The 27,569-nt window shown below is 39.8% G+C and overlaps 1 protein-coding gene across 2 annotated transcripts; it reads left to right on the plus strand.

Annotated features, from left to right (window-relative positions):
• Positions 1–181: 181 nt before the first annotated feature.
• Positions 182–27,569, plus strand: siah1 (siah E3 ubiquitin protein ligase 1). 2 transcript variants are annotated; one of them, XM_053623019.1, is made up of 3 exons: positions 182–437; positions 16,695–16,751; positions 25,429–27,569. In XM_053623019.1, exons 2-3 carry the CDS (start codon positions 16,742–16,744, stop codon positions 26,265–26,267), a joined length of 849 nt encoding a protein of 282 aa, XP_053478994.1. In that variant the 5' UTR covers positions 182–437; positions 16,695–16,741; the 3' UTR covers positions 26,268–27,569. The 2 variants fall into 2 exon arrangements, with proteins under 2 accessions (XP_053478994.1, XP_053478993.1); XM_053623018.1 differs by lacking the exon at positions 182–437 and adding an exon at positions 11,420–13,320.

The raw sequence follows: 27,569 nt of genomic DNA on the forward strand, positions 1-27,569 counted from the left end.
ACCATGTTTTGATATGCAAATGAGCACGGCTATTCGACGAATATGCAAATGAGCACGGCTATTCGCCGAATATGCAAATTAGCCTCTGGCTCTGCAATTGGTCGATAACACTGACACGCAATCGTAAATCTAGCTTTCGTCATGAGCAGAAGTCATATCGCTCACATTCTGTGAGCTCACATTCTGTGACCAACAGCATGACACCAGAGCAGTTGATAGATTATATTGCTGAAATTTGCTAAGATCCGGGAGCACAGCGCCGCCCGCGGCCCCGTTACGAAAGTATTTGAGTGCGCGAGCCCGAGGCTGCCGGCAGCCACAGCGTCTTCATTGTAGCGCCGCTGCGAGTGTGGACATTGAAACCGCCAAACCGTAAACATTGGGCGGATTATCCGTTTGGGTTGTAATTGTAGAAAGACAAGGATATATATCTAGAGGTAAGTTCTGGATAATTGGACGTGTAACGTGCTTGGGTTGAGCTAACCTTTATGTTTCGAACAACGGCTGGCTAACCGCTAGTTAGCTTCCAGGCTAACGACGATAGCTTGTAAACATGGCAGAATAGTTTGTCACGATAGCATTAGCGAGGCTTGTTACCGCATTGAACGATCTCGGACGAAAACCTGTACAAATACATATCTCTCTGTGTGTGTATAAACCTGGGCCTGTTTATTATTTTCTTTTCTACCCTGCCTAGTCGGCTAATTAAATGGTCGCCTAAGCTCGCTAGCGAGCTGTACCGACTGCTAGCTGGGTATGGTTTTGTTTATAGAGCTAACTGTGTAGCAGTGTGGCTACCCCCACCGGCATCTCTGAAATGACGTTAAAACGCTTTCTTGTTAGTAATGCCATAATGTCCTTTAATGTTCATGCTACAGAAATGTTCATGATATTTCTGCTAGCTTTTGATATTGCCAGCCAGCACTCGACCCTCTGACCCAGAATAATAACGAGGCAGGTTCTGTATACTTGCTGTAATGCAGCTTATGGCTGAAGGTTTGTAACCTGTTGTTAGGAAACAACGGTCCTGGAACTAATAACTGATCGAGGCTACCGTTAACAACCGAGTGGTTTTAACAACCCAAGATCCTGCGACTTGGATGCGTTATTTGTATCTTTGGTGTAATTGTTGATCGGTTGTTTTGTTTACACAGCAGCTGCATCCTTGCCGCCGATGGGTTTCATATTGAAGCGATGGATTTGAAAGCGTGTCAGTTTTAAGCTTGTATAACTTGCATGTTATTAATTACAGTAGGCAATGCCTGCTGATGGGTAATCAGTGATAAAATGGCGCAGGTCAAGTATCCTTAAGGACTACCAGTCTGTCTGCTAGTTTGTTTTGCTGCTACAGTCAAGATTCAAGTGTTCAAGTTCATGTTTATTTACTGATGCAACCTGGAAGACGGATACAGATACCCCCCATGAGTGTGGTTAATTGCATAAGGCATTTATTTTGGATGTGTAGGGCGAATCAGGTAAACGAGCTTTGTAAGTGTAGTCACTGTAAGATGGTCACTATAGTATCCAAAACTGGTAAAAAGCTGGTCCTAATTCAGCGACTCTAGCTTTCTAACTATTGAGCAGTCCTTCCAGGATTTCACCATTTAGTCATTGCAGAAATTATCGTAAAATCAAGAAAACGCCGCATTATTCGGCAGACACGAGAACGAGTACAGCTAAAAGGTTTCATTTACCAACAAATATCACTGTAAAAGACGTGCAAAAAAATTTACTGCAATTGCAATTTTGCCAATTTAAATAGTTTTCCACAAAAAAAAGAAGACCGCAAATTGCATCACAAATTTTGAAAAATAAGCTGCAGCAAAATCGAACGTTTTTGGCCGCAACGATCACAAAAAACTCGCCGAAAACATCTACAGACTGATTAAGCAGCTCATCATGCATAAGGGATTGACCAAGCACATGCGACTTTTGTAGATTATTTCGCTGAAAACAGCTTATCGGCCCAGAGACTAGCTACATGGTTGGAGAAATGAGGTCGCAAAGGGAAAGAATTTTCATAGATTTTTTTTTTGCTTTGTTTACCCCGGCATTATCAAATGCACTACACAGTTTAGTTTAAAAGAAACGTCGAAGACAAAAACGGAACATTTTTTAAAAGATGATTGGACAGAGAAATTGTCGCTCACCAAATACAAAACTGATATAAGTTTAGAATCCGTAATGTTAGACAAAAGTGTGAACAACAGCAACGAAGCGCCACTCAGGAACAAATCATAACCACTTCAAATTGTCTTACTTCTAGACATAAACAAATCAATAACAAATGGCAACAGCGGTTATTGAGGTTTTTGTAAGCAAGAATTTTAAGCAACTGGACCTTCACAATTTTTAGCTTGTCTAGCAGATGGACCATTTATGAAAAGGCTATTAACTCTGTATCATCTGTTTGGGGTAGCATCTGCTGCCCTCGTAGAGCAAGTAGATTGAGTTGTATTGATTTGTATGATGCCAGCTCTTAACCTTGCATATGATTATGACTTAAATAGGATTATTCATGTATGAGGCTCAGTGGAGTCATTTTATATTGTGTCACTGGTTAACTAGTCCACGTGTTCAGTATCGGTCTGCCCCTCGGCTTTTTGCAGCCTCACTAGCAGCTGCACATGCCGAGCCACGCACAGTTGGCAACCTCTCACCAAAATGACAGCTGGTTCTTTTGAGTCCTTTTTCAACTTCTGTGTCCTGAGTCCTTTTGCTTCTCTCTGGGTTTTTTTGTTTTATATTGTTTCCCCACAGTTACATCTCAGAAGGAGCTGTCCTCTCACATATACACATGCTAAACACCATTTCTGTTTCTCCCTCGTGTCATGAGTGGACCCACTGGATAATCGCTGGATGATCATAATACTAGTTGGCCATCTGTTCAGCTGTAACAAATAAAGATGGATGGCACTGTTGTGTGTCTTGAAGGTGGGAGGGTTTTGCCTTTTATACAACAGTGTAGATTTCTTCTGATTGAATAGAATTTGGTTCTCTCATTTGGATATGCAATTGCTTGTGACTTCATCATCCTTGAAGTCAGTTTCCTGATTGATATTTATCATGACACTTAGGTTAACTATTAAAGTGGCTGCAAAACAGCAGTAACGCATTAAACTACAAACACTATCTTCAAATTAGATTTTAACTCCACGTCTACCAAAATATTTAAAATTGAAAAGGAGGATGATCAATACAAAAACAGACTTTAATCAGCTATTTTTTTTCCTGTAACAGTGGAATTGATGAGTTATAAAAATATCCACTATTCCAGTTATAATCATATATAAATGATTGCAATACACTTTTATATCACAGTCAGTACGTTTACATGGACAACAATAATCCAATATTAAGACGATACTCGGATTAAGAAACTACCATGTAAACAGCGATTATTGATGACCTTAATCCGGCTAAAGTCATACTCGAAGTAAACACAAATCATATTAAGACGTGGAGTATTTCTATTTTAGTCACATTATCAAAGTGCATTATAGGCACCTTAATCACACTATTAACGTCGTGTGGGAGATTTCACTGCATTTTGCGACAGGACACGTTCACACACGGCAGTGCTCAATCGTTTAACAGCAAACGAGAGCACGGCTATGTCTCAAACCGCATACTTACTATATGGTAGGTGAGATGCATGTATTATAGCTACTATATAGTAGGCAAGTACGAGGTTTGGGACGGCTTCAAGCAGTCGTCTGTTTGCACGTATATCTTGACAAATAATAAACTGCACTTGAAGCTTTCGTAAAATTAAAAATGAAACACCCAAAACTGTATACGGTCCCATAACGAAGACAAACTGTATGTTGATACGTGAAATTCTGGAGGGAATGTCGGACGACGTGGTGTGGGGACGTAATGAAGTGTACCGTTAATCGATCTATGTTCTATAACATGTAAAACGCGAACATGAAAGGAATATTCTAAACACAACTTGTGTAAACACCTTAATCACAATATATTCAGGAAAAAGGTCCATAATTAGATTACTGCTGACCATGTAAATGTAGTCATTGTTCCATTATTGTCCGCTTCTAGTCTGGCATGACCTGTTCATGGCCTTTGACTGTATGTGGATTAGCCTGTGTGACTGTACTAATTGTCTTTGCCTTGAGGGAATCTTACAGCTGTAAGACTTGTACAGAAAGTAATTAAATCTAAACTAAAGAGGTTGAGAAAGCCCAATGCCAGGAGTTTATTTCCTCTACTGAAAATTTTGGGGGGTTTTTATAAGCCATGATGTTTTCTCTTAATAGTAACAATATCATGTCAGCGTGTTCCCTAAAGCCCTTGAAAAATACTGGGACACAATATTTAGGCCACGGATGTGCCTTACAGTGGAGAATGTGCCTGTTTTTACGTTAAAGCTGGTGGATGTAAGATTTAGGGATTTCTTGTTCCTTCTTGTTGTGTTCTGCGCCCTTCTCCGCTGCACAGATTAATACACCGACGCTGGAAGTTGGGTCCACATCCCAATCTGCATGAACACACAAAGTGTATGTAGTATGCCTAAATAGTAATGACAAAAATGGTGTACTGGCAAACTAATTAGCGTGGTAGTGTGCGGTTTGGGATGTGGCCCAAGTATTCATGAGGGCATAATTAAAATGGCTTTCTTTTTATTACAAAAGCATTATGAGGATAAAAGCTCTATTGTGCACACTAATGTTACTGAATACCAGGTGAAAGAGCAAAACCTCTTGGTTTCTCCACTGTAATCTCACAGCACACTGCTGTGTAGGCTCATATCTATCTGTGTTGGAGTTGGCTTTACGCATATTAAACACTGATAGATGCTAGCTAGCCCACTAACCCTAGTTTTGTCAGCACCTTAATATGTGGTGGCGGTGGTGTTCTCTAGGCACAAGCTGGACAGCGTTAATACACTCATTAAAGTCAGAGCCGTAATTGTTGCACGTTGATTTTCTTTCTTTTTTAAACTTTAAATGTTTGTAAATCTGTTCAGGCCTTCTCTTAAGTGTAGATGCCACATACGTTTATTGGTATACAGCTAGGCAGAGCTGTTTACTCGTTTATTGTCCTCCAGCTCTGTGCTTGTCGTGTACATCAGGTGCCTCTCTGCAGCCAGCCTGTCCAACTGTAATGTTGTTGGGGGTTTTTTTCATCAAGGCTAAATATTTAAACATTTCATCACTGAAACATCTTGGTCTTTTTTTAAATTTGGTGAAGGATTAGAAGAGTGTGGGTATCCTCTGCCACCAAACTAGAGAGGGAGCGGGAGGAAGAGAGAGAGAGATATGCACACCCTGTTTGATCATATGGTATACTGCATTAGTCTTCTAATGGTTTCAGCTGCCCGTTACCTTAGCAAACTGAGTGTTGTGCTCTCCACACATATCACGTTACCAGGCGGGGCACTAATGGGCTCTGTCCACGCAACGTATCTGTTCAAGATGAAGAGGAGTTAATGGCTGGGATGGACTCTGTAATGAACTGTGTACTAGACCATACGTTCTGCTTCATTTGGTTTCAGACAGCAGTCGAAGTAGGTGTTATTTCTGTAGTCGCTACAGCCCTGTCTGTAATGCAAAGCTATAAAGTCAGCTCATAAAAGTGGCAGTTTTTAAAGTTATGTCTTAGTGGTTTTGCAGAGTCGACTACAGTCCTCTTGGGTGTGATTAAATAGGATGCCACGTTTTGTGGCCTTAATGAAATTAACTGATTAAAAAATTCGAAACAGTTGTCATTCTACTAGCCTCGTTAAGTAGCTAATTAGGATAAGTCCACATGCACTGAGCATCGACTTAAAGGCACAGAGGGCAGAAGATGTTTATGCCACAAGCTGTGTCGATTCATAAATTGAGGTTATGTTCTTACCATTCGGCACATATTATACACATTTAAGAAGTGGATTTAAATCAGTTAGCTTATAAGTAGTCAAAACTATAAAAAAAAAAAAAAAAAAAAAAAAAAATTACGTGCAGAATGTACACCAATCAGCCATAACACACACACAACAAATTTTTCATTACAGTATCTCATTACAGTTGCATCTGTCAAGGGGTGGGATATATTAGGCAGCAAGTGAACAGTCAGTTCTTGAAATTGTTGTTGGAAGCAGGAAAAATGGGCACGCGTAAGGATCTGAGCAACTTTGACAAGGGCCAAATTTTGATTGCTAGATGACCGTGTAAAAAGCAGGTCTTGTGGTTTGTTCCCAGCATGCAGTGGTTAGTACCTACCAAAAGTGGCCCAAGGAAGGACACCCGGTGAACCAGTGACAGGGTCATAGGTGGCCAAGACAGTGATATGTGGGTTAGCCCGTCTGGTCTGATACCACAGAAGAGCTACTGTAACACAAATTTCTGTAAAAGTTAATGCTGGCTATGATAGATGTCAGAACACAATGCGTCGTAGTGCCCATGCTGACCCCTGTCCGCTTCCAAAAGTGCCTACTTTGGACACGTGAGCATCAGAACTAGACAATGGAGCAATGGGAGAAGGTGGTCTGGTATGAGGAATCATGTTTTCTTTTACATCATGTGGACAGCCAATGATCTGCTGGAAAACCTTGGCTCCTGACATTCATGTGGATGTTACTTTGACACGTAACACTTACCTAAACATTGGTGCAGACGAAGTACACTCCTTCATGGCAACAGTTTTCCCTAATAGCAGTGGCCTCTTTCAGCGAGATAATGCCCATGCCACACTGCAACAATTGTTCAGGAATGGTTCGAGGAACTTTGCCTGCAAATTCCCCAGATCTCAGTCCAATTGAGCATCTGTGGGATGTGCTGAACAAACAAGTCCAATCCATGGAGGCCCCACCTCTCAAGTTACAGGACTTAAAGGATCTGCTGCTAATGTCTTGGTGCCAGATACCACGTTAATTACAAACTAACATACTAGGTAAATAAGAAATTTCCACTACAAACAATATACGTATACAGAGAACCGCATCCAGAACACTCTCCAAAACTCCTGACACTGAAGTCTCTACTATCTGGTAAGGAAGCGGTCAATAAAGATCTCATTAGCCAATGAGAGTAAAGCATTGTTAAGCCTACCCACCCATGAGATTTGTGCCAGAATGGCGAACGTAAACTTGCGGAGCATAAACGAAAACCTTGAAAGCGTAAATGAAAACTCTGACAGCGCATTAATAAACCATGATTAGTGAAAACTAAGCTTAGAAAACTATTAACAAAGAATGCTGTTTATTTGAAGAGCATGTTAAATTTTTGCCTCCAAGTTCACTGTCTTCAGTTTCAGAGTGGTGTTTTTTTTTTCCCTCTCTCGTTGTATGTTTTATGTTCGTTTCTTGAAAAGTTAAGTCCAATAATTTTGCCACAGATCTAATCCCATAATGTTTGAGACCATTATCACACTGTTGGTATACTTGGAAAAAAGTACCTACCTGCACAACTTGTAAAAACATATTGAATGCCATGACCTTTTATTAGTTCGGCTCTGTCTCGGTTGACATAATCACATGATAATATTCTCATGCCATGATGGATTGTTTAATAAATGTCAGTAATATTGTACTGAACCCCCACCAAATGACCCTGTAGTGAGAAGGCAGTCTCTCAGTCTGCATTGTACTTTACTTTTTGGGTGTGAGCGTATGTACAATATGGACAACACTGATTGCTTATTTTCTAGTTTTCTATTTGAGAGGTCTATGATCTGTACAGACAGATACGATGTACCTCACTGAACAAGAATAGTGTTGTTTTGTATACTGTTTTCCTTTTGTCCTACTTTTAACACTGAACTTGTTCTGAGATGTATTTATTCTTGAATCTTTAACCCCCTAAGAAAAGTTGGTTCTAGTGGAGCTGTCGTAGAAGTCTAAAGCATTATTTTTAAACATGTAAGCCAATGTGAGGTTTAAACTACCTTCTGTCCATGCTCTTGGATTATTATTTGTCTTATTGGACTTAGTCTTGAGCTTTTCCACACTGTAGGGCTGAATGGTTCTGAGCAAGGAGAGAAGCTATTCCAGTGGCATTTCCACGTGAGCAGGGTTAAGTTCTGAATGCTTTCAAACCATTTTAGGTTTTCTTTTTAGCTGGGTAGTTAGGTTGACTAACTGTACTCTATGCAAGTGGGGTGACTTTAATATAATGCTGTGTTCGATTAACATGTGATCCCCAACATCTGACCAGGGAAAAGTAAAAGAAAACACCCCCCCAACTCAAAATTCCTACTTGGGAACTCTGGGTGGTCTTCTCACCTACGACTTCCTTCTACATCACTCATCACAGCTGGCTAGCTTGTTACTAACAAAAGACGAACATGGAGTTATCCATCTTTTTTCCCCATTTTGTACCTTGAAGACAAAGGTTGAAAATGACATTACAACTTCCCACTTCTAAGGTAAGTCAAGTGAAGCATAAGTATTTGCCCTTTTTTCAGTGCAGAATAAAAATGGAGGCACTTGTGCCATTTATCATCTGGGTGTATGCTAAAATTGCAACTAATCAATTATGAAAATCATTGACCTCGAATCTCATTATCGAATAGTTGGTCTGCACGCGGCACGTTTTACTTGCGCTACTTCTGTTCGGAAAACACGTATGTGCGAGTACAAGCCAAAGTTATGTACAAGATGATGTATTATACACTTGCATTATATACACTACCATATAGTGTATGAATTTTAAAAGGTTAGTATCGTCTCAAATGGAACCTAGCTAGGTTTTTTACAAATAAGTATAAGGGTCTGTTCACACAGGGACGTTTTTTTTAGTGTGTGTGTTCACACCAAGGCGTTAAACGCGGGTGACGCGCTGAATGAAAGTGCGTATTCACTCCCTGACAGTAGATGGTGCTTATTGAAAAGCAGAAATACCCTGGTACACAAGGTGGCGCTGCACAACTTTCCATTTCTGACACCCGCTTATAACTGAGAAGACGAGAGCCAGTATGCTCTCTTGTGAAATGTACGGTCTTTTGAGGATTTAGCTTTAAAGAAGTATTTGTTGCAGTGGCTGAACACCAAAGTTCTCATTTTAAACAATATACTCTTTTTAATTAAGTAATGATTTGAATTATATCAAATACTCTCATTGACAGCCATTGGGGCGTTAAACGGACCGTTTTTTGCGCTGCGAAAATCGTCCTGGTGTGAACAGGGCTTAAGAATTTGCCCAATTCATGGTGCTAGCTTTATCAGAATACCCAGAGTCAACAAAATGAATTTCTTCAGTTTACTGTTAGCGTTACCTTTTATGCCTGACCTGACCTCACCTCAGTCACCATCAGATGGCGGCATAATCATCAAGTGACATCAGAAAAAAGTGTGTGACCCAGGTCCTCTAAGGCACGGGAGCAATTTATTTTAAACGTCGTGAAGAAGACTGTAACCCTCAAGCTTTAAAAAGCGGAGTTTGTGTAGCACGAAACTACGCCAGTAGTAACATATCTTTATATTTTAAAAAAATGTTTGTCCAAGAAACCATAAAGTGCTGTGGAAGTGAGATTTAATTACTAATTTAGGATTGTTAATGTTATGTACAGTCATGTTAAGGTAAAGTTTTAGTCTGAAGTTTATATTTGTAGCACTCCAAACGAAAAAAAACCCCAAATAAAATACACAAACTATTATCGAAACATAATTGGTCGCTTAATATATTATGAAACTAATCGTTAGTTGCAGCCCTATCTAAAATTCAAAAGCAATTGAAAGAAAAAATGTTTGGTATGTCAGCATTCTCCCATTAGGCTCCAAACACTTGAGATGAACATTGAATCACAAGGATGCCTGTATAATGTCAGCTGTTGAACCGTTCTAATCACCTTATGAATAGACCGGTATGAAAGGAATAGAATACACCCTATTTTAGCTGAATGGAAATCAGGTAAATCATAATAATCATAATGTATGCCTAAATAAACAACAATCAAATAAATATTACCACTCAAGAACAAAGTATTCTGCATTTCCAGCTGTTGCTTCAAATTAACCATCTGTTGGCATTGCCTAATGAAATGTTATTAAACTGTCGGGTGCACTGGTGCTAGTTAAAAATGATGGTATACACAGTCAGCTGCATAATTGAGTGCAGCATGTTGATGGGACAGATTTGTCCATCGGTTTCAAGCAACAAAATGAAATGTCTTAACTGAAAGAGAGAAAAGCAAAATTGTATTGTGGACTTAAGTCTAGGGATGCACCGAATGTTCGGCAACCAAAATTATTCGGCCGAAAATAGCAAAAAAAAAAGCACTTTCTGTGTTAAGTGAAGAGGCCGAATAAATTTGACCGAACAATGACGTGTTTGATGACACGCCAAATAGCCTAGCAACCAGAGTGAGACGCATGAATTTCACGACCTCCACTTCCGGCAGCGCGCACAGAGCGATGAGGGGGTGCGCGCTTGCACGAGCTACGTGCACAAGCGCATGCTCTTCGGATGTTGACAACCGTGACATTGTTTACTGTGGACACGTGCGTTTGTTTTGTTTCTGTTCCGGAGTATTCTGTCACATCGCGAGACGTAAGGGAGTAGAGTACGGAAGCAGGTAAAGACGTATTTATTTAAGGGAACATAACATTAACAACATATCTAACTATACTATATCTACTATAATACTCCGCGAGGTGTACAGGGATGCGAGCGGTATATATCCCCAATATAATCAGCGTATAGAACCGAATAGAACCATTTTTTGCACTCTTGTCAATGCACCTTTTAATGCACTTTTAGTTGTAGGCTACAGAGTGTTACATTCTTTCAGCAGTCAGTTATAGGCCTAACATAGGCTATTCAAGGGGGCTCAAAGATGACCACATCAAAATATTTTTATTTTACTCATTTATTTATTTAAAGTTATATTGTGCCTTGTTGGTAGCCTATGCCTGCTGGAATGGAAAAAAAATGTTCAGTGTTGAATAAATATTTTGAAATTGTAGTTTTTGTAATCGATTTTTTTCTTTGAAAAGCAAGACAAAATAATAATAAAGCACATTTTGACTATTTAATTTATGCAGTGGTAAAATAAATGGAAAAAACGTAGTTGGCTTTCCTCCAAGTTTTTCATTATATTCGGCTTCGGCCAAGAATTTTCATTTCGGTGCATCCCTACTTAAGTCCCTCATACTGATCTGCAATGAACCTGATGACAGTATTCAGCTCATAGTCCACTTGAATGTTACCTTTACAATTAGTTTGTAGCATCCTTAAAGAATCTGTGATCAATCTGTGTTCAATTTCCCATTTTTTGTATGAATTTGTCAAATGATTTGAGTGGCTTTTAAATTGAACAAAAGAGATCAGCTTTCATCCAGTTTGTAACTAAAAATATAAATAAATAAATAAATATATATATATATATATATATATATATATATATATATATATATATATATATATATATATATAATATATAGACCAGTTTAAAAATATACCAAGCCCATGCCAGATTATTATTTTTTTATGTGCTTCCTGAACAAACAAATGTGTTAGTTTAGTATTTTGAGTTTTTACAGGTGTACCCGCAGAAATGTTTTTAACAATTGCTGTATAATTATTTCAAACAAATAACCATGCTCACGAGTCCACGCCACCATGGCAGCTGTAACCATTTGGTCCTACAGTCGGAAAGAGGCTTGCGTGACTCGCGCCTTTGTAACGTTGCCCTTTTGTAAAGGTGAAACTTAAAACAGAAACTGTGATCAATTGGCCAGTAGCTGTTCAAGAGGGTGCTGCGAGTTCTCAGGTAGTATCACTGAGTCATTGACGTTGCTGAAGTGTCTTTTGTTATCGCCTTTCTTGCTTAGTGCATATTTTAGAAAGGTGAGAGATTCTGTCGTAAAGCACCAAAGCATTTTTTTTAAACACGGTCTTTTGTTACCTGACAATTCAGCAGAGTATTTTTTTAAAACCAATGTATCGATTTGATTGAGATTCAATGAAATGCAAGTTCTTAGAGTTCTTCTAGGGTGTTTTGTCTGCATCATTCAGCGCAAAGGTCTTGAGGCCAGGTATCTTGTAGCGTTTGCTGTTTTTACCACACTGTAATCATCAGTAGCATTAACTTGAGCTCCTCAAGCAGAAAGGTCAAGTCTTGGCAGACTTGAGTGTGGCTGTGTTTACACAGAGTGCTATTGGAGTATTTTGTGTGTTGAGATACTTGGACAGTGGGATTATTGATGATTGTGTAGTGGAAAAGCATTAGTCGGTTGTGTGTCAAGGCTCTGCACCATCGCGTCTTCAACCTGGAAATTATCTTTAAATTTGAGTTTTCCAAAGATGATGGATTATATTTTTCAGAGTACTTGATGGTAAAGTGATCCCTGTGAGGTATTTTTGTTGTTGTTTTGATGTAAACGCTTTCTTCTAAAAAGTATATATTGGTTAGTTTTTAGCTGTTTTCCTGCTGTGCCCTCTTCTGTGGGTTTCGGTGTAGTGCTGCTGTATTTGAGCGTCTCTTTGTCTAAGGCACATGGTTGAAGGAGGAGGTGGAGCGGTGTAATCTGACACGAGCCAGGCCCAAAGTACAGCTCAGACACAGTGGGGGAGTGAGGGGGCATTCCAGCTCCAGCTTGACATTCGACTCCTCAGCCTGCAGACTGCATTGGCGAAAGTGCAAGCAGGCAGCACTCAGTTCTTTCTGTCTGTAGCGCTTTGCTGCCCCACAGAGAATACGCTCTTCTTCCCGTCTCTCGCTTGGAGTTCACGCAGGATACTTGGGCCTGCCTGGGAGTGGCTGCTCAGTCTGCTGCTGGAATGTACCTTTAGACGAGTGGGGAAACTGGCTTTGCTGCTCTTGGTTTTCCTCTCTTCCTTGGCTCACCGTCTCGCTCCCATACTCCTTGGGCTCCATCGTAAGCTTCCTGCCAGGCAGTCTGAGCTCAGTATACATTTTTGGATTATTCCTGGATTCCTTTGTTTTTGGTTCTCCACTGCTCATTGTACTTTTCCTGGGCTGTGCTTTAAAGGTGACTTTTTTTTTTTTTGCCTTTAAGCCACACATCTACTTTGTAGCAGTCAATGAACAGTAATTTGGATAGCTCGCAGGGTTTTGCATGTGTGTGAGTAAGTGGCCAGGCCTCTCCCTCAAGTGTCCCAGGAGTATCTTGCAGTGAACCTGAGAGGGCTAGTGGAGCAGTATTTCTATCTGAGCCAGCACTGAGCGAGCATATTGGATATTGGACTGGTTGGGGGCCCTCTGTTATGGGCGGTTTTGTTTCTATGGAAAGAGCGCAATGAAGAGTTGCTGCAATCCCCATGTCTCCCACCGCTAGGCTACAGCCTGTCTACTCATGGAAGGGGGTGTTCAAGCTCTTCGCATGCGTAGCTGCCCGAACGGCCAGCAAGCCTAAAGGTAACCCAAGTCTAGTGCATGCTCACTGACTGTTCTGTTTTAGCTCTCGCTGTCAGACAGCCTGTATGGAATGTAGCCTGTTTAGTTCTCATTCAGACTTCGTCCTAGAAACACAAGACGTGGGCTTTATGTTCATGTGGGAATGGAGTGAAATCTTAGTAGCAGGCCTTATCTGGGCCTGAGCTGGCCTGCCCAGCAAGGTAGCCACTGTATTTGGGAGTGGGTGTTGGTGCTTACACTACACTTAGACTTTGAAAGACAAAACAGGAGTATTTCCTTGCTTGCTATAATTTGCTCTTTTCCTGGTGTGCTGTAAGATTCCAGTCATATCTGACACAGGACTACTTTGCTTTGTTTTTCCGTGTGTGTGTGAAAGAGAATTAAACGTGTACATTCTGTAAAGCATGGATTTTCACACATGCCTTTTGTTGTGTTTTTCTCCCCATCCTTCAGAATTATTGGCATCCTTGAGGAAAGAGTAATAGACCCAAATATAAAGAGTGCCACAGGCAATAGGTGATAAGGTTCAAATCCAGAGACTGAGGAACTCCTTGCAAAGTGCTGTCTCTAATGATTTCTGTCTTGATTTTTTTTAATATATTTTTTTTTTATATATATATTTGATTGTTTTAAAAATCTTGTATTCCTTATATCCATGACCTGATTTGCACAGGTCAGCAAGCATTTGTCTCATTTGTTTTGCATGTTCATTAGTTTTTCCCCATGGTAACGTGTGACAAAGGGGTATTACATGTGTGCAGCTTCATATTTATACACCAGGTAACCAGGACATACATTGAGAAGGGACTTGGAGCATTTTAATGAACGATTCATTGTGTGCATTATTTCAAATACTCTGTAGGGGTGAAAATTTTTTATTTAATCTTTTTTTTTATTATTAATATTTATAGGAAATACTGTTAGCTAAAAACAAATTTGTTAGAACAAAGATGAATAGTGTCATTTATTGTGAGTGGACAATTTCAATTGTGTGTGATGTGTGATTTCTATACAAAATTATTATTATTTGGACAGTAATCATTCTGGAGAGCACTGTAATGTAAACTGTGTACTCTAGTCACAGTGTGTTTTTTTTTTTTTTTTTTTTTTTTTTTTTTTTTTTTAGTAATAAATGGTCTAATGTGACTATACAGTCAGGACAGGCTGGAACACGCCTGCCCACCAACTCACTGTTTCACATACATCTCTGTGAATAGTGCACCTCTTTAATCACTTATTACAATTTGCTTCCAAGTTTCAGTGTATGCATGTCAGATAGAACCTGCTTTTACTCGCTGTGTATGTTTATTTATGTATATGCATCTTTTAATTCATTCAGTCTTCTTCAGTAACTGCTTTATCCTGGCCAGGGTCACCGTTTGCCAAAAGTACTAAATTTAAATAAAAGAGACACAGGGATTCATACATGTGGTCTAATGGTGATGTGGAAATACTGCGAGCCTTGGGTCTCCTCATAAAACTCTGTTCGCAGTGTTGGGTTGTAGCGCTGGAGTGGTGGACTCGGTACAGCTCATCATATTCAGGCACCTCCTCATGAGAGTGTAATAAAATAAAGTGACGACCTGATCAGAGAAACGCTAGGAGTAACGTGCTGTATTCATCATTTTGTTTGTGTATTTCCTGGTTCTCCAGTTTATTTTTCCTCAGCTGATCATTAGCCAGGTTTTAAGTGTGCACACACACGCAAGCAAGTTCATGTATTTTTATAGAAAAAAAACGTTCCCACACTTTTTTTTCCAAAATATTTTTATTGAGAAAGAAAACAAACCTCCCGTCACATAGCAACAATACCATTCTCATTTTTTGTTGTACTTACATATACACACACACATACATACATACATAGTGTAAAAAAGGAAAACAAAATTAAAGAGTACAGTCAACTAAACTCCCACCCCGGCTCATCACGGCTAACCAATATCTATACCTGGTTATGTATATATTGTAAAACCCAACAACAGGCACAGAAATTCAAATGGGAAGTATCTATAACTCCATAAAATATTAAAGGGTTGCCATTTATAAAAATAAAAAAGAAAACTTGTCCGTACAACCCCTCATTGTATACTTTATTTTCTCGAGTAAAAAAAGTGTCACGTCCTTTATCCACTGGGAGATGGATGGATATTTAGCAGACTTCTAATGCAACAATAGGGAACGTCTTGCTATTAGGGATGTGAAAGCGATAATATCTTTTTGTACAGAGTGTAATGGAACTGAGGCATCAGGAATTCCAAATATAGCAATCAATGGGCAAGGTTTTAAATCTACTCTGAGAATGGACAATGGACATGATGGTAAAGAAACCAATCCAAAAACCATACAGACCAGGGCAAAAGAAAAACACATGGCCAAGATGACCGGGAGAGCCATGGCATTGATCACACTTGTCCTCTACTTCTGGATATATTACAGAAAGTCTCGACTTAGACAAATGGACCCTATGTAACCCTATGTAAGACGAGCACAAGACGTGGTAGACTGTATCCTACCTATAGCACGTTCCCAACACTCTTCACTTATTTGTACTCCTAACTCCATTTCCCATGCATTCTTAATTTTGCTACTCGACTCACTACCTAACACCAGAATAAAATCAGAAATCATCCCTCTCTGGTGTGGAGTGTTTGAAAACAAGCTTTCCCAAGGCTGTTCAGGAGGTGCAGAGGGGAAATTAGGAAAACATGTAGAAACGAAATTTCGAATTTGAAAATAATGAAACAGATGTGTCACAGGGAGGTCATAAGTAGATGACAGATTGGCAAAGGTATCAAAGAGACCATCAGCCTACAGATTTTTGTTAATTGTTTAATGCCCTTGTCATACCACACTGAAAATGTAGAGTCCAAACACGATGGAGGAAATAAGTGGTTGTTGCTTAAAGGACCCAAAGAGGATGCACTTACAAATTTAAAGTGCCATCTAAATTGATACCAAATCTTAAGTGTATTAAGGACAACTTGGTTATCAGTATATTTAGAGAGAGTTTTGCAGGTAGAGAGGAATAAAGAAAAGCTGGTATAGAGGATTCACTACAAAAAACGTTCCCACTCTTAACAAACTGCTCCATGTTCCTTGTTTGTTTGTGTTTCACGTATGAAGTGTGACTGTTACTCCTCAATCAAGTTTAGTCTAATTTTAGTCTAATGTTTGGGGGGAATGTTATGTTTACTTGTCAGTGCAAGTCTCTGCACTCAACCTGTCATGCTTAAAGCTTATTCTAATATGGCTTCATCTTTCAGGTAAAGCCAGTCTTGTTGAATAGAAACGGTAACTTGCCTAACGGCAGCAAAGTACATGGGTCACTCAACACATCTCACGCAGTTGGTTTCATTCTTTGTTTCTTTTTGCAGAGGTCCACACATTTCAAGAGAAGAAAATAGCCTTACTGGGGAATCATATGGACGAAGGTAAGTTCTCGATATACTTCTCAAATTTTTCTGTGTCATCACCTTTTTGTGGGTTTTCTGAATGTTAGGCATTTCTTTAGACTTTAAGGATGTTTTAGCTTAAATATGTGGAGTAAAAAGAAGACCTGGAAAATGCTACAGTTGTGAAAGTTGGGGTGATTTGAGAAGGAAGGGACCAGATAATTGAAGAGTGTGTCCTTTGCTGTGACTTGGCCCTGTAATCTCCCTCCATCACCATCTGGAGGAGCAGGGCAGGTCTGTGCCATCAAACCCTCATGCCCTGTGACCCAGGATTGGCACACGCAGTGTAGGGAGCGGTGATAGGGTGTGATGTTTCAGCCTGCCATCAGCACACCACAACACCAGCTCCCCCTCTCTTATCTCTCTTCTAAACCCACTGTTCGCTACTGCTAAATTACTGAACGTGTCAGAGTTGTGTGCTGTCAAACTGTTGCAACATTGTAGTATAATAACAGCAGACCCTTAACTGTTTCACAGAAAAGACATTAAAATGTTCTTTCTTAAAAAAAGGAATTCTACCAATTAACTACAGTTATTGTGTTTTACAGTTAAAGAATTGCACACTGTAGCTCGCTGTAACATTGATGGGAAATGGGTCTGGTTAACGTGGCTAAAATTATCACACACAGTGGTTATAAAGTGGTTTGCCTTGTGCCTTATGCATGCATGCCTCACCCCATAACCACGGCAGGCTTTCGTTAATGTAGTTTATAGCTTGGGGGCATACATGCGGGATGTTGTCAAGGGGAAAAAAACCAACAGATTTTTACAGGTTTACCACAAACTTTTATTTTCTTGTAGGGGTGGACTGAGAAAAATAATCAGCCTGTTAACTTGCTTTAAAGTGAGTAGTATTAAAGCATAGTTACGTTAAATCTAACACATAATAGCACATAAAGGACACAAATTATAGCCATAAAAACAATTGTGTGGAAAGTTAAATCATATATAACATTACTGCACCAATCTACTGTTACTTTCTCCCCTCATACATATAAAAGCACACATGATTTCTTGGCTTTATTTAGCTAGTTAGGCTAGGCCACTGAGTGTACCTGCTTTCTCAACGCTGCTCTTGCCATCATCGTGTTGATGATATTAGCAGCCGATTTAGAATAAAAGTTCATTTATTTTTTAAAACTGTGCTACATCTGCGCACACAGAGCAGATTTTATGTCTTGCAGTTTCTCCCCATCGCCTTTTCCACATTTTCTTCTGCATTGTCTATTCTGCATGCTTCCACAAACACAGGAAGCTGATAATCAGAACTTGGCGGACTGAACTAATCACGAGTAGGGTCTTTAAGTGGTAGTGTCGTGGAGCAGAAAAATTCCTGAACTTTCAAAAGGCCAGTCCACCACTGTTTACTTGTGTTGTCAACATGGACAAACTTGAAAGACCAGAGTTGCTTCACTGCTAATAGAATGTCTGTCTTTGTGTTCATGACCGTTGACACGCAACAGGCATGATAAAAGTTTGTTTTTCAATGTGAGAATTATGCTGAAATTTTGAAAAATCTGGATTACTACCAGTTCTGTAAAAATCAGTACTGTTGGATATGAATGAAAAATTCATTACCTATATTGTCATTGTTTTAATATAGAGCAGACAAAACAATGCAACAGTGCAGTTCACACGTTACCAGATTAAGCGCCTCATACACTAATGAGCAAACCAGAGATCTCCATGGAATTGTAATGAAGTCTGACCTCGAGCCACAGCCTCATCTGGTGAAGCAGTCCGCGAGACCACATGGTCACTTTTGACATGTAGACTTCTAGAATGCTGAGAAGACATGGGGTTCGTACAAGGTGCTTGAATTTGGCTTTTGATATTTAAGTACTAGAAAACCTTGAAAATATCCATTTGTTTATCTAGTAGTGCTTGAATTATAAAAAGTCAATCAATACGAAATCGCTAAATAACTTTTGAAGTGTTTCTTTATAACGAATACAATCCTTTCACTCAAAATATGACACCCCGCTGTAGCCCGTCTCCCTCCTCCCGCTGTTCACTTGCTCATTTTGACCGAGACAGCTCCCCCCCCCCATCCCCCACAGCCGTTGTCTTTAACTTATGTGTATGGTGGTTTTGTCTGATGATGTTGTTGGTTATAAATCAGGGTTTTGTCAGTGCAGAGCAGCAGCTTGGAAATGGATTGTAAGTTAACATGTGGTCTTAATGGGTCACGTTTCAGTCACTATTTCATACTCGTTCCGTTGTCTGACAACAGAAACAGAAAAAATGTAAATGAAAACAGCTTCATTGGAAATTTGCTTGTATTAAAATACAGCATGTGAGCACAGAGCGTTGGAGATGTTATAAAGGGCTGACACTAGGCAGAATGAAAATACGACGCAATGATGTCATGCACTAATTAGCATATATCTAGCAACGTTTGGACACAGTGCTCCTGTCACTCAGTTGGAGTATATTGACATTATGGTGAAGATGAAGCAATGCAAATGCAAATTTAGTTAATCATTACTGGGAAACGGTGCTATATAAAAACTGGTTGGGGGGGTTTGTTTGTTTTTTAAATTAATTTTAAAAAGAAATAAAGAATGTTTGAATGACATCTCTTGAATAGTCCTTGAAAACAAAACAACAATAGTGCTTGAAAATTCCTTGAAAAACCTGGAATTTCATTATGAAGCATCTGTATGAACCCTGTATGCAGTGGAGCAAACTGAGCTTCTCAAAGGTCGAAGTTCTTTGTGCTCTTTTGTCAGCCCTTGTGTTTGTTTGTTCTTCTGTCTGGTTTGATAAACAAACACTGCGGTCTAGGGTTTTATTAATCGAGGAATGGAAAAATAAACTAATTAGAGTTTTAAGTCGGGTAATATAATATTCTTCATGGCAAAACTGGAATAGCTTTTAAAATGATGTGATTTTGCCATTTTGCAATATTGTGATGTAATCACAAGTCATTAGTGCTTTACACAGAAACAGACATCGCTATGAGTGCAGAAAGAGCTTGTTGCTGACCCTGACGACAAATTAGTTCTTAAAGGAGAAGCTGCATCAGTAATATGGAAGCGAGTTTAGCTGCACAAGGTCCGGCTCCCAAAAGTTAGTCACTGCTGGTATATTTTTGTGTTGTAGATTGTGGGTAAGCATGGAACACAGAGTTGCACCAGCATGTTAACATGCGGTCCTCCAAACAGCTAACGGCATGTTCTGCATATGTGTGATGTCATGCATCACAATTAAAAAAAATTTCATCACATCCATCATGTCCGCCATACACTGGGTACATGCTCCTTCTGTTTTTTTGAAAGTGTAGTGTGTTAAAATCGTATACATAATAGCTTGCGATAGAAAATAGTTATAAAAATATATAATAGTGATCATTTAATGATAAACTAATCAGTTTCGACCTATTTACACTGATGGGTTTGTTGAGTGGTGTCTGTAATAAAATGTCTCCTCTATGTTAAAACTCCAGCCGGACAGTTATAAATTAACAGAGCGAGTAAGGTTCTTTCATGTTTTAGTATGATGGCATTATGATCAAATAATAGTTTTCTGTAAATAAATTCATAATGCACCCTAATATTGCGAAATGTATACAAATATGAAGTGCAAGACATTATACCGTCATTATAATTTAATCAGTAAGTAAAGACACTCAATTAAAAAAAAAATCGAACGTGATTTCCAGAATTGAGTATTTAAAGTACTTACTAGTTACATCGAAATGCTTCAATACATGAACCGCTTAAAAGAAATGCCACACTGAGACGCATTAAATATATTGAAATATTGATCTTTTTAAAATTCCTGCTAGAAATTCATTTGGTAGTGCTGTATTTTTATTATTCCTGTGAGCAATGAGTTATCAAAATGTGGACTCCAAGTTTCAGACTTGACTGCACTAAAGAGTGCAGATGGGCTGAGTTACAACAGAGGCTCAGCTAGTTAGTGATCTACGAGAAGATTAGCGCAATGGCATTGATCGAGCTTAGCGGTATTATCTGAGACAGAGTGTGCAGGTGAGGGTATGAGAGAGTTTATGAGACTAAAGGATTAAAGTGCCTCTGCATCACTCTCTTTAGGTAGAGATGAATTCTCACTGGTACTTCTACCAGCAGGTAGTGGAACGGCATTGTGGGTAACGTAGGAAGCAGTTGAAACCAAAGTGAAAATACAGATACAGAATGAAAACGCACATGCTTGCAGGTATGCAGTCTCAGATATAGAAACCAAGCCTCAGTCAAAGTTAAACAACATGTAAAGGTTGCTATTACATTTTACCCCTATTATGAAGGAGTTGATGGCGCAGTTTATAATTGAAGTTAAAAAATATGTTACATAATCTTTCTTTTTTAAGTGTTTCTCATTAGTGCATGTAACAGTATTTCAAGAAATGTCAAATGTTTGTAAGCTAAAACTGTTAACTTGGTGTGCTTTGACAAGCAGTTTTCACTTCTGTCTTGGGTTTATATCCATACAGGATAACTGATTCTTCTTCAGAATAGTTATTCAGGTTCTGCTCGGCATAGAGTTTTAGTTTCTTTTCTGGTTTTGATATTTTGGTGGTTGGCTGCTGCTTCTATTCTATAGTTTGTTTATGAACAGAACAAGAAAGTCAGAGCTGTGTTCAGATTAGCACAAAACATCAGCAGTAGGTATTTTGCAGCTGGCCTGTAACTAAATGTTACTGCTACACTACAAATCATGGATACCAAACCTCCATGGTTCTAGCTCTGCAATTAAACTCTGACAGCAGAGAGAATTGACTGTATGGTTGAATGGTTATGTAAAAGTGCACTACTGACATTCATGCCTGTTTCCATATTAACTGCAGTGTGATTCACTGGATATACACTTGTTTCCTGCTGTTGTACCAGTGCTGGGGTCAGTTAGGGGTCACACAGCTCTCATACATCAGCAGGCAAACTCTTAACACTCACATTCTAACAGTTAATGCATTTAGTGAAAGATTGCTTCCTGATTTAAAGAAATGGTTTAAAAATAGTACTTTTTTTTCTTCCCTCTTAACACTAATGAAGTCTGACCCTAGACAAGACATATTTGGTGTCCAAATGTAGTGGGGGATTGATTTTATTTATTTATTTTTCAGTTTTTTGCAGTTTGTTTTTTTTGTGAGTTACATGGCTATATGAGTTTTAGAGTTACATGGTTGTATTCATTTAGCAGATGCTTTTATCCAAAGCGACTTACAAATGAGGAAATACAAGCAAACGATATATCAGGTGGAGAGCAATACGAGTAATGCTACCATGCAAGATCTGTTAACTGAGTTCTAGAAAAACAAAGTTTGCAGAGTAGAGGTGTAAGAGCCAGTGTAGGGGTGTGTGTGGGTTTTTTCTTTTTTGTTTTTTTTGTGGGGTTGGCATTTTAGGGGTACATTTTAGGTATGTTTTAGGTACATAGCTCCAGTGCATTTGGTGAGTCGACGACAATAGAGTACATCTCAAAGTCTCATGACCGTCAGTCTGCGTATAGCTTGTAATCATGTTTTTACTAGCCTTGTCATACAGATTTTGATAAGTGCTGTTGAAGTGGCTTCCTCTGGGAATACAAGATTTCCTGTGCTGCGTGATGGGCTGCAGACTTTCCACTTGCACAGCAGTTTGGTTCAGCACTTTCCTGGAATAAAGGGTGTGACGGGACCTCTGGGTCTTAGGCAGCTGTTTTTGTTACAAAGAGAACCAGGAATGCTGCACGACATATTCTTGAATTGGACTTTTTAAAAAAAAAAAAAAAAAAAAGGGGGTAATTCAGCTAAAAAAAAAAAAAAAAAACCACTGACCCGAGTATGTTTCCCAGATCACATCACTTTTCTCCCCCTTCTTCATCTTTTCCTTATTTGCTACTGTTCCATTGACGAGGATGTATATGTAACTGCTTAGGTATTACTTCATGTTAATATCCTGTTGAACTTCCAGGATCCATCATGGGTCCAAACTTGCATTTATTACTCTGAAATAATTGAAAAAGCATAAATAGCTACAATGTAAGAACTGTAATAACTGGGGGTTTAAGGGGTAAATTAAGTTTATATTTTATAGATGCATACATGGAAATAAAATTAAAAAAATTTAATGGTACGAATAATTTTAGGTGCCATCAGACAAGTCACTTTTTTTTGCAAGTCTGAGTCAGGTTTCAAGTATTTACTTGTTTTATAATCACCCAGTGTTTGAAGCAGGGGCAGTTCTAGAAAATTTGAAACCAAAACATCCAGAGACTATAAAGGGATATTTATAACATTCTTGGAACTACCGTTTCCAGCTATTGAGATCACCACTCAGAACTTGGATGAACCTAGACTACATCTACTTGTTAACATTGGACAAACCAATGTTTTTAATGGATTCATATCTAATCTCAAATCTTATTCAGTCTTTAGTTTGCTCAAACAAAAACTGACAAACCACTGCACATATAAATAAATAAATAAATAAATAAATAAATAAATAAATAAATAAATTTAAAAAACAGACTCCAACAGTTGGAGTGGAGGGTTGTCTTTAGGTCATGTTTTTATTGTGGTTTGAGATGATTGTAACTGCTAAACATTTGTATTGTGACGCATCTGCATGCTGCCTGCATCTTGGGAAGAGATGCAACAATAATAATTCCAGCTTGTGTCTGTAACCAGAAAGACATAAGCACTGTGTAGTAGTAGTATGTAAAAGATGGCATAATCTTTCCAGATGCACAGTCTATTAAAAAATGATGACCGATTCCATCATGACTAAAATCCCAGAGATGCATTGGTACAATAACAAATATTAACATGATGAATTGACAGATTTTCCGTTTATTAATAGCTGTATTATTATAAATTCCATACGTTTACACACAAATCCTCTGAGCGATGTCTACCAAGTATATCTGGAAAATGACTGAGCAGTAGATTATACACAGAACAGTGACTGATCAAGGAAGTAGACTAATTCCAGACTGAAATGATTTTGGTTTTGATCTCTGCAGCGATAATTCAGATCCTTCCAGAAAGCAGCACAGACTGCACACATCAGTTTTTGTCTTGCTTCATTTCAGTGATTAAGTAGCAGTGACTCAGCAGAAATTGTTTGATCCCTGGATTGTTTGGCTTGTAAACATCATAGTTGCATCATCTTCTGTACTGTTAACACCCATTAACAACTTTCACTTAACTTGTTTTTCCTCGCTACCAGTATCGCTAAGATAGACTTGAACAGTGCACACGCCACTCACTCACACATCCTTAACCTGGGCTTTAGGCTCGTTCCACTACATCTACACCAAAGAGGTGGATTTTGCTAATCAGCACTGTCTGCTGCAGTCTTTCTGAGGAGCTGGCACACACCGAGTGGTGGTGTCATTTAACACAAGGTGGACACACTGTACTGTTCTCAGTATTTCAGCAGCACTTCTCATGCCAGCAGCTCTTCACGTGTCATTCACACGTTGGGTTGATGTGTTCTGGCGTATTGGTGGGTTTTTGGATTGGGGGTGGGGGGTGTATGGTTTGAAAAGGCCTACACATTGGACAGGTCATCCATTACATGAAACGCCAAATAAGCGTGCTGTTGAAACAAAAATGTGACAGTCATGTGTAGCTGGGACTTACCATGTAGCCCTCTTCTCCAAGCTTCAGGTCGTGTATTTAGGGCTGGCTAAAGGCCTCTTGTGCTCTGTGCTAATTTTGGCAAGAGATTGAGCAGCTCATTGAGAGGGATAAAAATACACAGGGCTTTATCACAGCAGATATGTTTACAAGCTGCTTATAAGCCATGCACATTTTCTCTCTCACACACACACACATTCACATGGACACTACTTTCTGATTTTCTCCCATAATATCGTAAGCTCATTCTCTTTAGCCTGTCAGTGTTTCTACTCAGACTGATTGCCAGAAAGAGAGTAAGATGTGTGACTTCGTCACGCTGTGCTCCATTGAACTGGGCTTTGTTAGAGGCAGATGCATTTAGATTACTTAAAGCAGCACAGTATGAGCACTGGATCACGCCCTGCTTCTGCCATGCAGTAGGGAAAAATCCAGCCGTGATCTCGGCCTCCTCTCCACACACACCACAGCCTGTTGCCATAGGAACGCTCCTTCAGCAGGCATGCGCTCTGAAGGCCGCCCATGTCCACGCGTGCTCTTTCTGCCTTTTACAAAAAAAAAGAAGAAATCGTCCGTGCCAAGAATAGACGCCCCAAGCACTTCCCTAAGGCCTATGTCTGACTTTATCATAGCAAGTAGACCACAATATATGGAAACTACGGAGCAGAACAAACAGCTGTGCATTACATAGACAATAAATAGTCCTGCCATGCTGTCTCATATCTGTAGTGAATCAGCGGGAAAACAGTCCTTTAAAAGGTATGATTTAACGCCTGTGTTTGAGATGCATTAGGAAAAAATTAGTGTAGTTGTACAATTGTAATTAGACTTTAATTGTAATCCCAGTCTGTGTGCCTGATGTTGCAGAAGTGCTGCCACATGCATTACTCGCATTTTAATTGGTTTTGTCACTTAAATTTTGCTATTATACTACTATTATACTATTTTTCTCTTTATGGTGTGTAATTCTCTCTCCTCTTTTCTCCCCCTTCTCATCACTTTCTCTCATGCCCCTTATACTCTTCCCTGTATCTTTCACACTGTCCTTGTTTCTACCTATCCAATCTTTAGAAATGAGTCGCCAGACTGCCACCGCGCTGCCCACAGGAACCTCAAAGTGCGCCCCCTCCCAGCGTGTGAACACCACAGCCTCCAACAGTGACTTAGCCAGCCTGTTCGAGTGCCCGGTGTGTTTTGACTATGTGCTGCCTCCAATCCTGCAATGCCAGAGCGGCCACCTTGTGTGCAGCAACTGCCGGCCCAAGCTGACGTGCTGTCCGACATGCCGCGGCCCGTTGGGCTCCATCCGTAACCTGGCCATGGAAAAAGTGGCCAATTCAGTGCTGTTCCCATGCAAGTACGCCTCATCGGGCTGTGAAGTGACGCTGCCACATACAGACAAGGCCGAGCACGAGGAGCTGTGCGAGTTCCGGCCGTACTCGTGCCCATGTCCGGGTGCTTCGTGCAAGTGGCAGGGCTCGCTGGATGCCGTTATGCCGCACCTACTGCACCAGCACAAGTCCATCACCACGCTGCAGGGCGAGGACATTGTCTTCCTGGCCACGGACATCAACCTGCCTGGTGCTGTCGACTGGGTCATGATGCAGTCCTGCTTCGGTTTCCACTTCATGCTGGTGCTGGAGAAGCAGGAGAAGTATGATGGGCACCAGCAGTTCTTTGCCATCGTGCAGCTGATTGGCACACGCAAGCAAGCAGAAAATTTCGCCTACCGGCTGGAGCTGAACGGCCACCGGCGGCGTCTCACCTGGGAAGCCACGCCACGATCCATCCATGAGGGCATTGCCACAGCCATCATGAACAGTGACTGTCTAGTGTTCGACACCTCTATCGCCCAGCTGTTTGCCGAAAATGGCAACCTGGGCATCAACGTCACCATATCCATGTGCTGAGGACTGTCAGATACACGAATAGGCATACACTTAAACATTTCACAACAACCACGAGGCACCCAGAGGTGTACATTGGGCAGGGGGGTGGGGTATCAAACCTAGGGAGCTTCTCACTGTTGTACGTTCCAAGTACTCAACAGAACTGACCTTTACCCATGCTTGGCACGTCCAGCAACTGGACATTTCCCAGGTTCTCAATTTTATGCTACAATATTATAATAAGTTAAATAATTAAACTAATGTATTCTACATTTTCGAGAGCAAATGCCTGCAAACATAAGCCTCGTGAAGTGGACTTTCTCACACATGGCTTGTTTGTGAAGATGGGTGAAGGAACGGCACAGTAGAAGTGAAGGTTAGGGTGAACTCTAAAAGATGAACTAGAATTGTCCTGATGTGTGGTTTTTTTTTTTTGTTTGTTTGTTTTTTTGTCTCTCCCCCCAACCCCCCAACATATTGCATTGTTGGGGCAAATGAAACACTAATACTTTTTTAAGTTGAATTTCCAGTTTTAGGTTTTAATCAAACATTGTTTGATCTCGTCTGATCCCCTCTCCCCTAAGAAAGATGCTGCAGTTATTTGCATGACCACTGACTGAGGCTTGGTGTGTCCAGATTTCATCTGAAAATTTTAGTAGTTTCTGCCTGAATCATTGTAGAGTTTCTCTTGGGGTTTTTCCTCATGAGTAGGGGTGGCGGTTATGAGAAGTTTCTGTGTGGACTTGATGTGACCACATCAGGTTTGACGTCCTCAAAGCCACTTTTCCCTCTTAAATGTTTAGCTTCTCCCTACGATAGCCTACTTTTCCTGACCAGGTGCTATTAACAGCAGTGTTGCGCCTGTGAATGTTGAGTCATTTGAATGGATTGTGCTTTAGTTTGACAGGTGAACACATGCTCGTCTCAGTCATGTGGAAATGGTGATCTCTTCATGCAGGAGGCGAGGCTCTCCAGCATATCAGACTAGAAGTGAGCGCAATTTCTGCCGTTATTATTGAGATTATTGTTATCATTTTATAATGACTTAAGAAAAAGGAATGAAAAGGCTGTTGTAACATTGTGGCTAATCTTCAGTGTTTGTATATAGTGTTGTTCTTCAGAAGACCTCATGTCTTTTGTTCTCTTTTTGTAAGTACAGATTTTTTGTTTTGTATGTGTGTCTGTTTTTGTGAGGAACGGTTGAAGAAAACGCCAAAACATCTCTGTGGATACATTGTACTGTTGCTGGTCCTGGTCTGTTTTTATTTTTGTTTTAATGTTTGTTTTGGTCTATTTTGCCATTAAATAAATCTATCTTTTTCA

The sequence above is a fragment of the Ictalurus furcatus genome, chromosome 4, assembly GCF_023375685.1.
Source record: "Ictalurus furcatus strain D&B chromosome 4, Billie_1.0, whole genome shotgun sequence".
NCBI lineage: Eukaryota > Metazoa > Chordata > Actinopteri > Siluriformes > Ictaluridae > Ictalurus > Ictalurus furcatus.

Coding starts and splice junctions, on each gene's coding strand:
- siah1 (XM_053623018.1), top strand. CDS start 13,224: ATGTCTCCCACCGCTAGGCTACAGCCTGTCTACTCATGGAAGGGGGTG. Junction 13,321..16,694: donor AACGGCCAGCAAGCCTAAAG/GTAACCCAAGTC, acceptor TTCTTTTTGCAG/AGGTCCACACATTTCAAGAG. Junction 16,752..25,428: donor GGGGAATCATATGGACGAAG/GTAAGTTCTCGA, acceptor TCCAATCTTTAG/AAATGAGTCGCCAGACTGCC.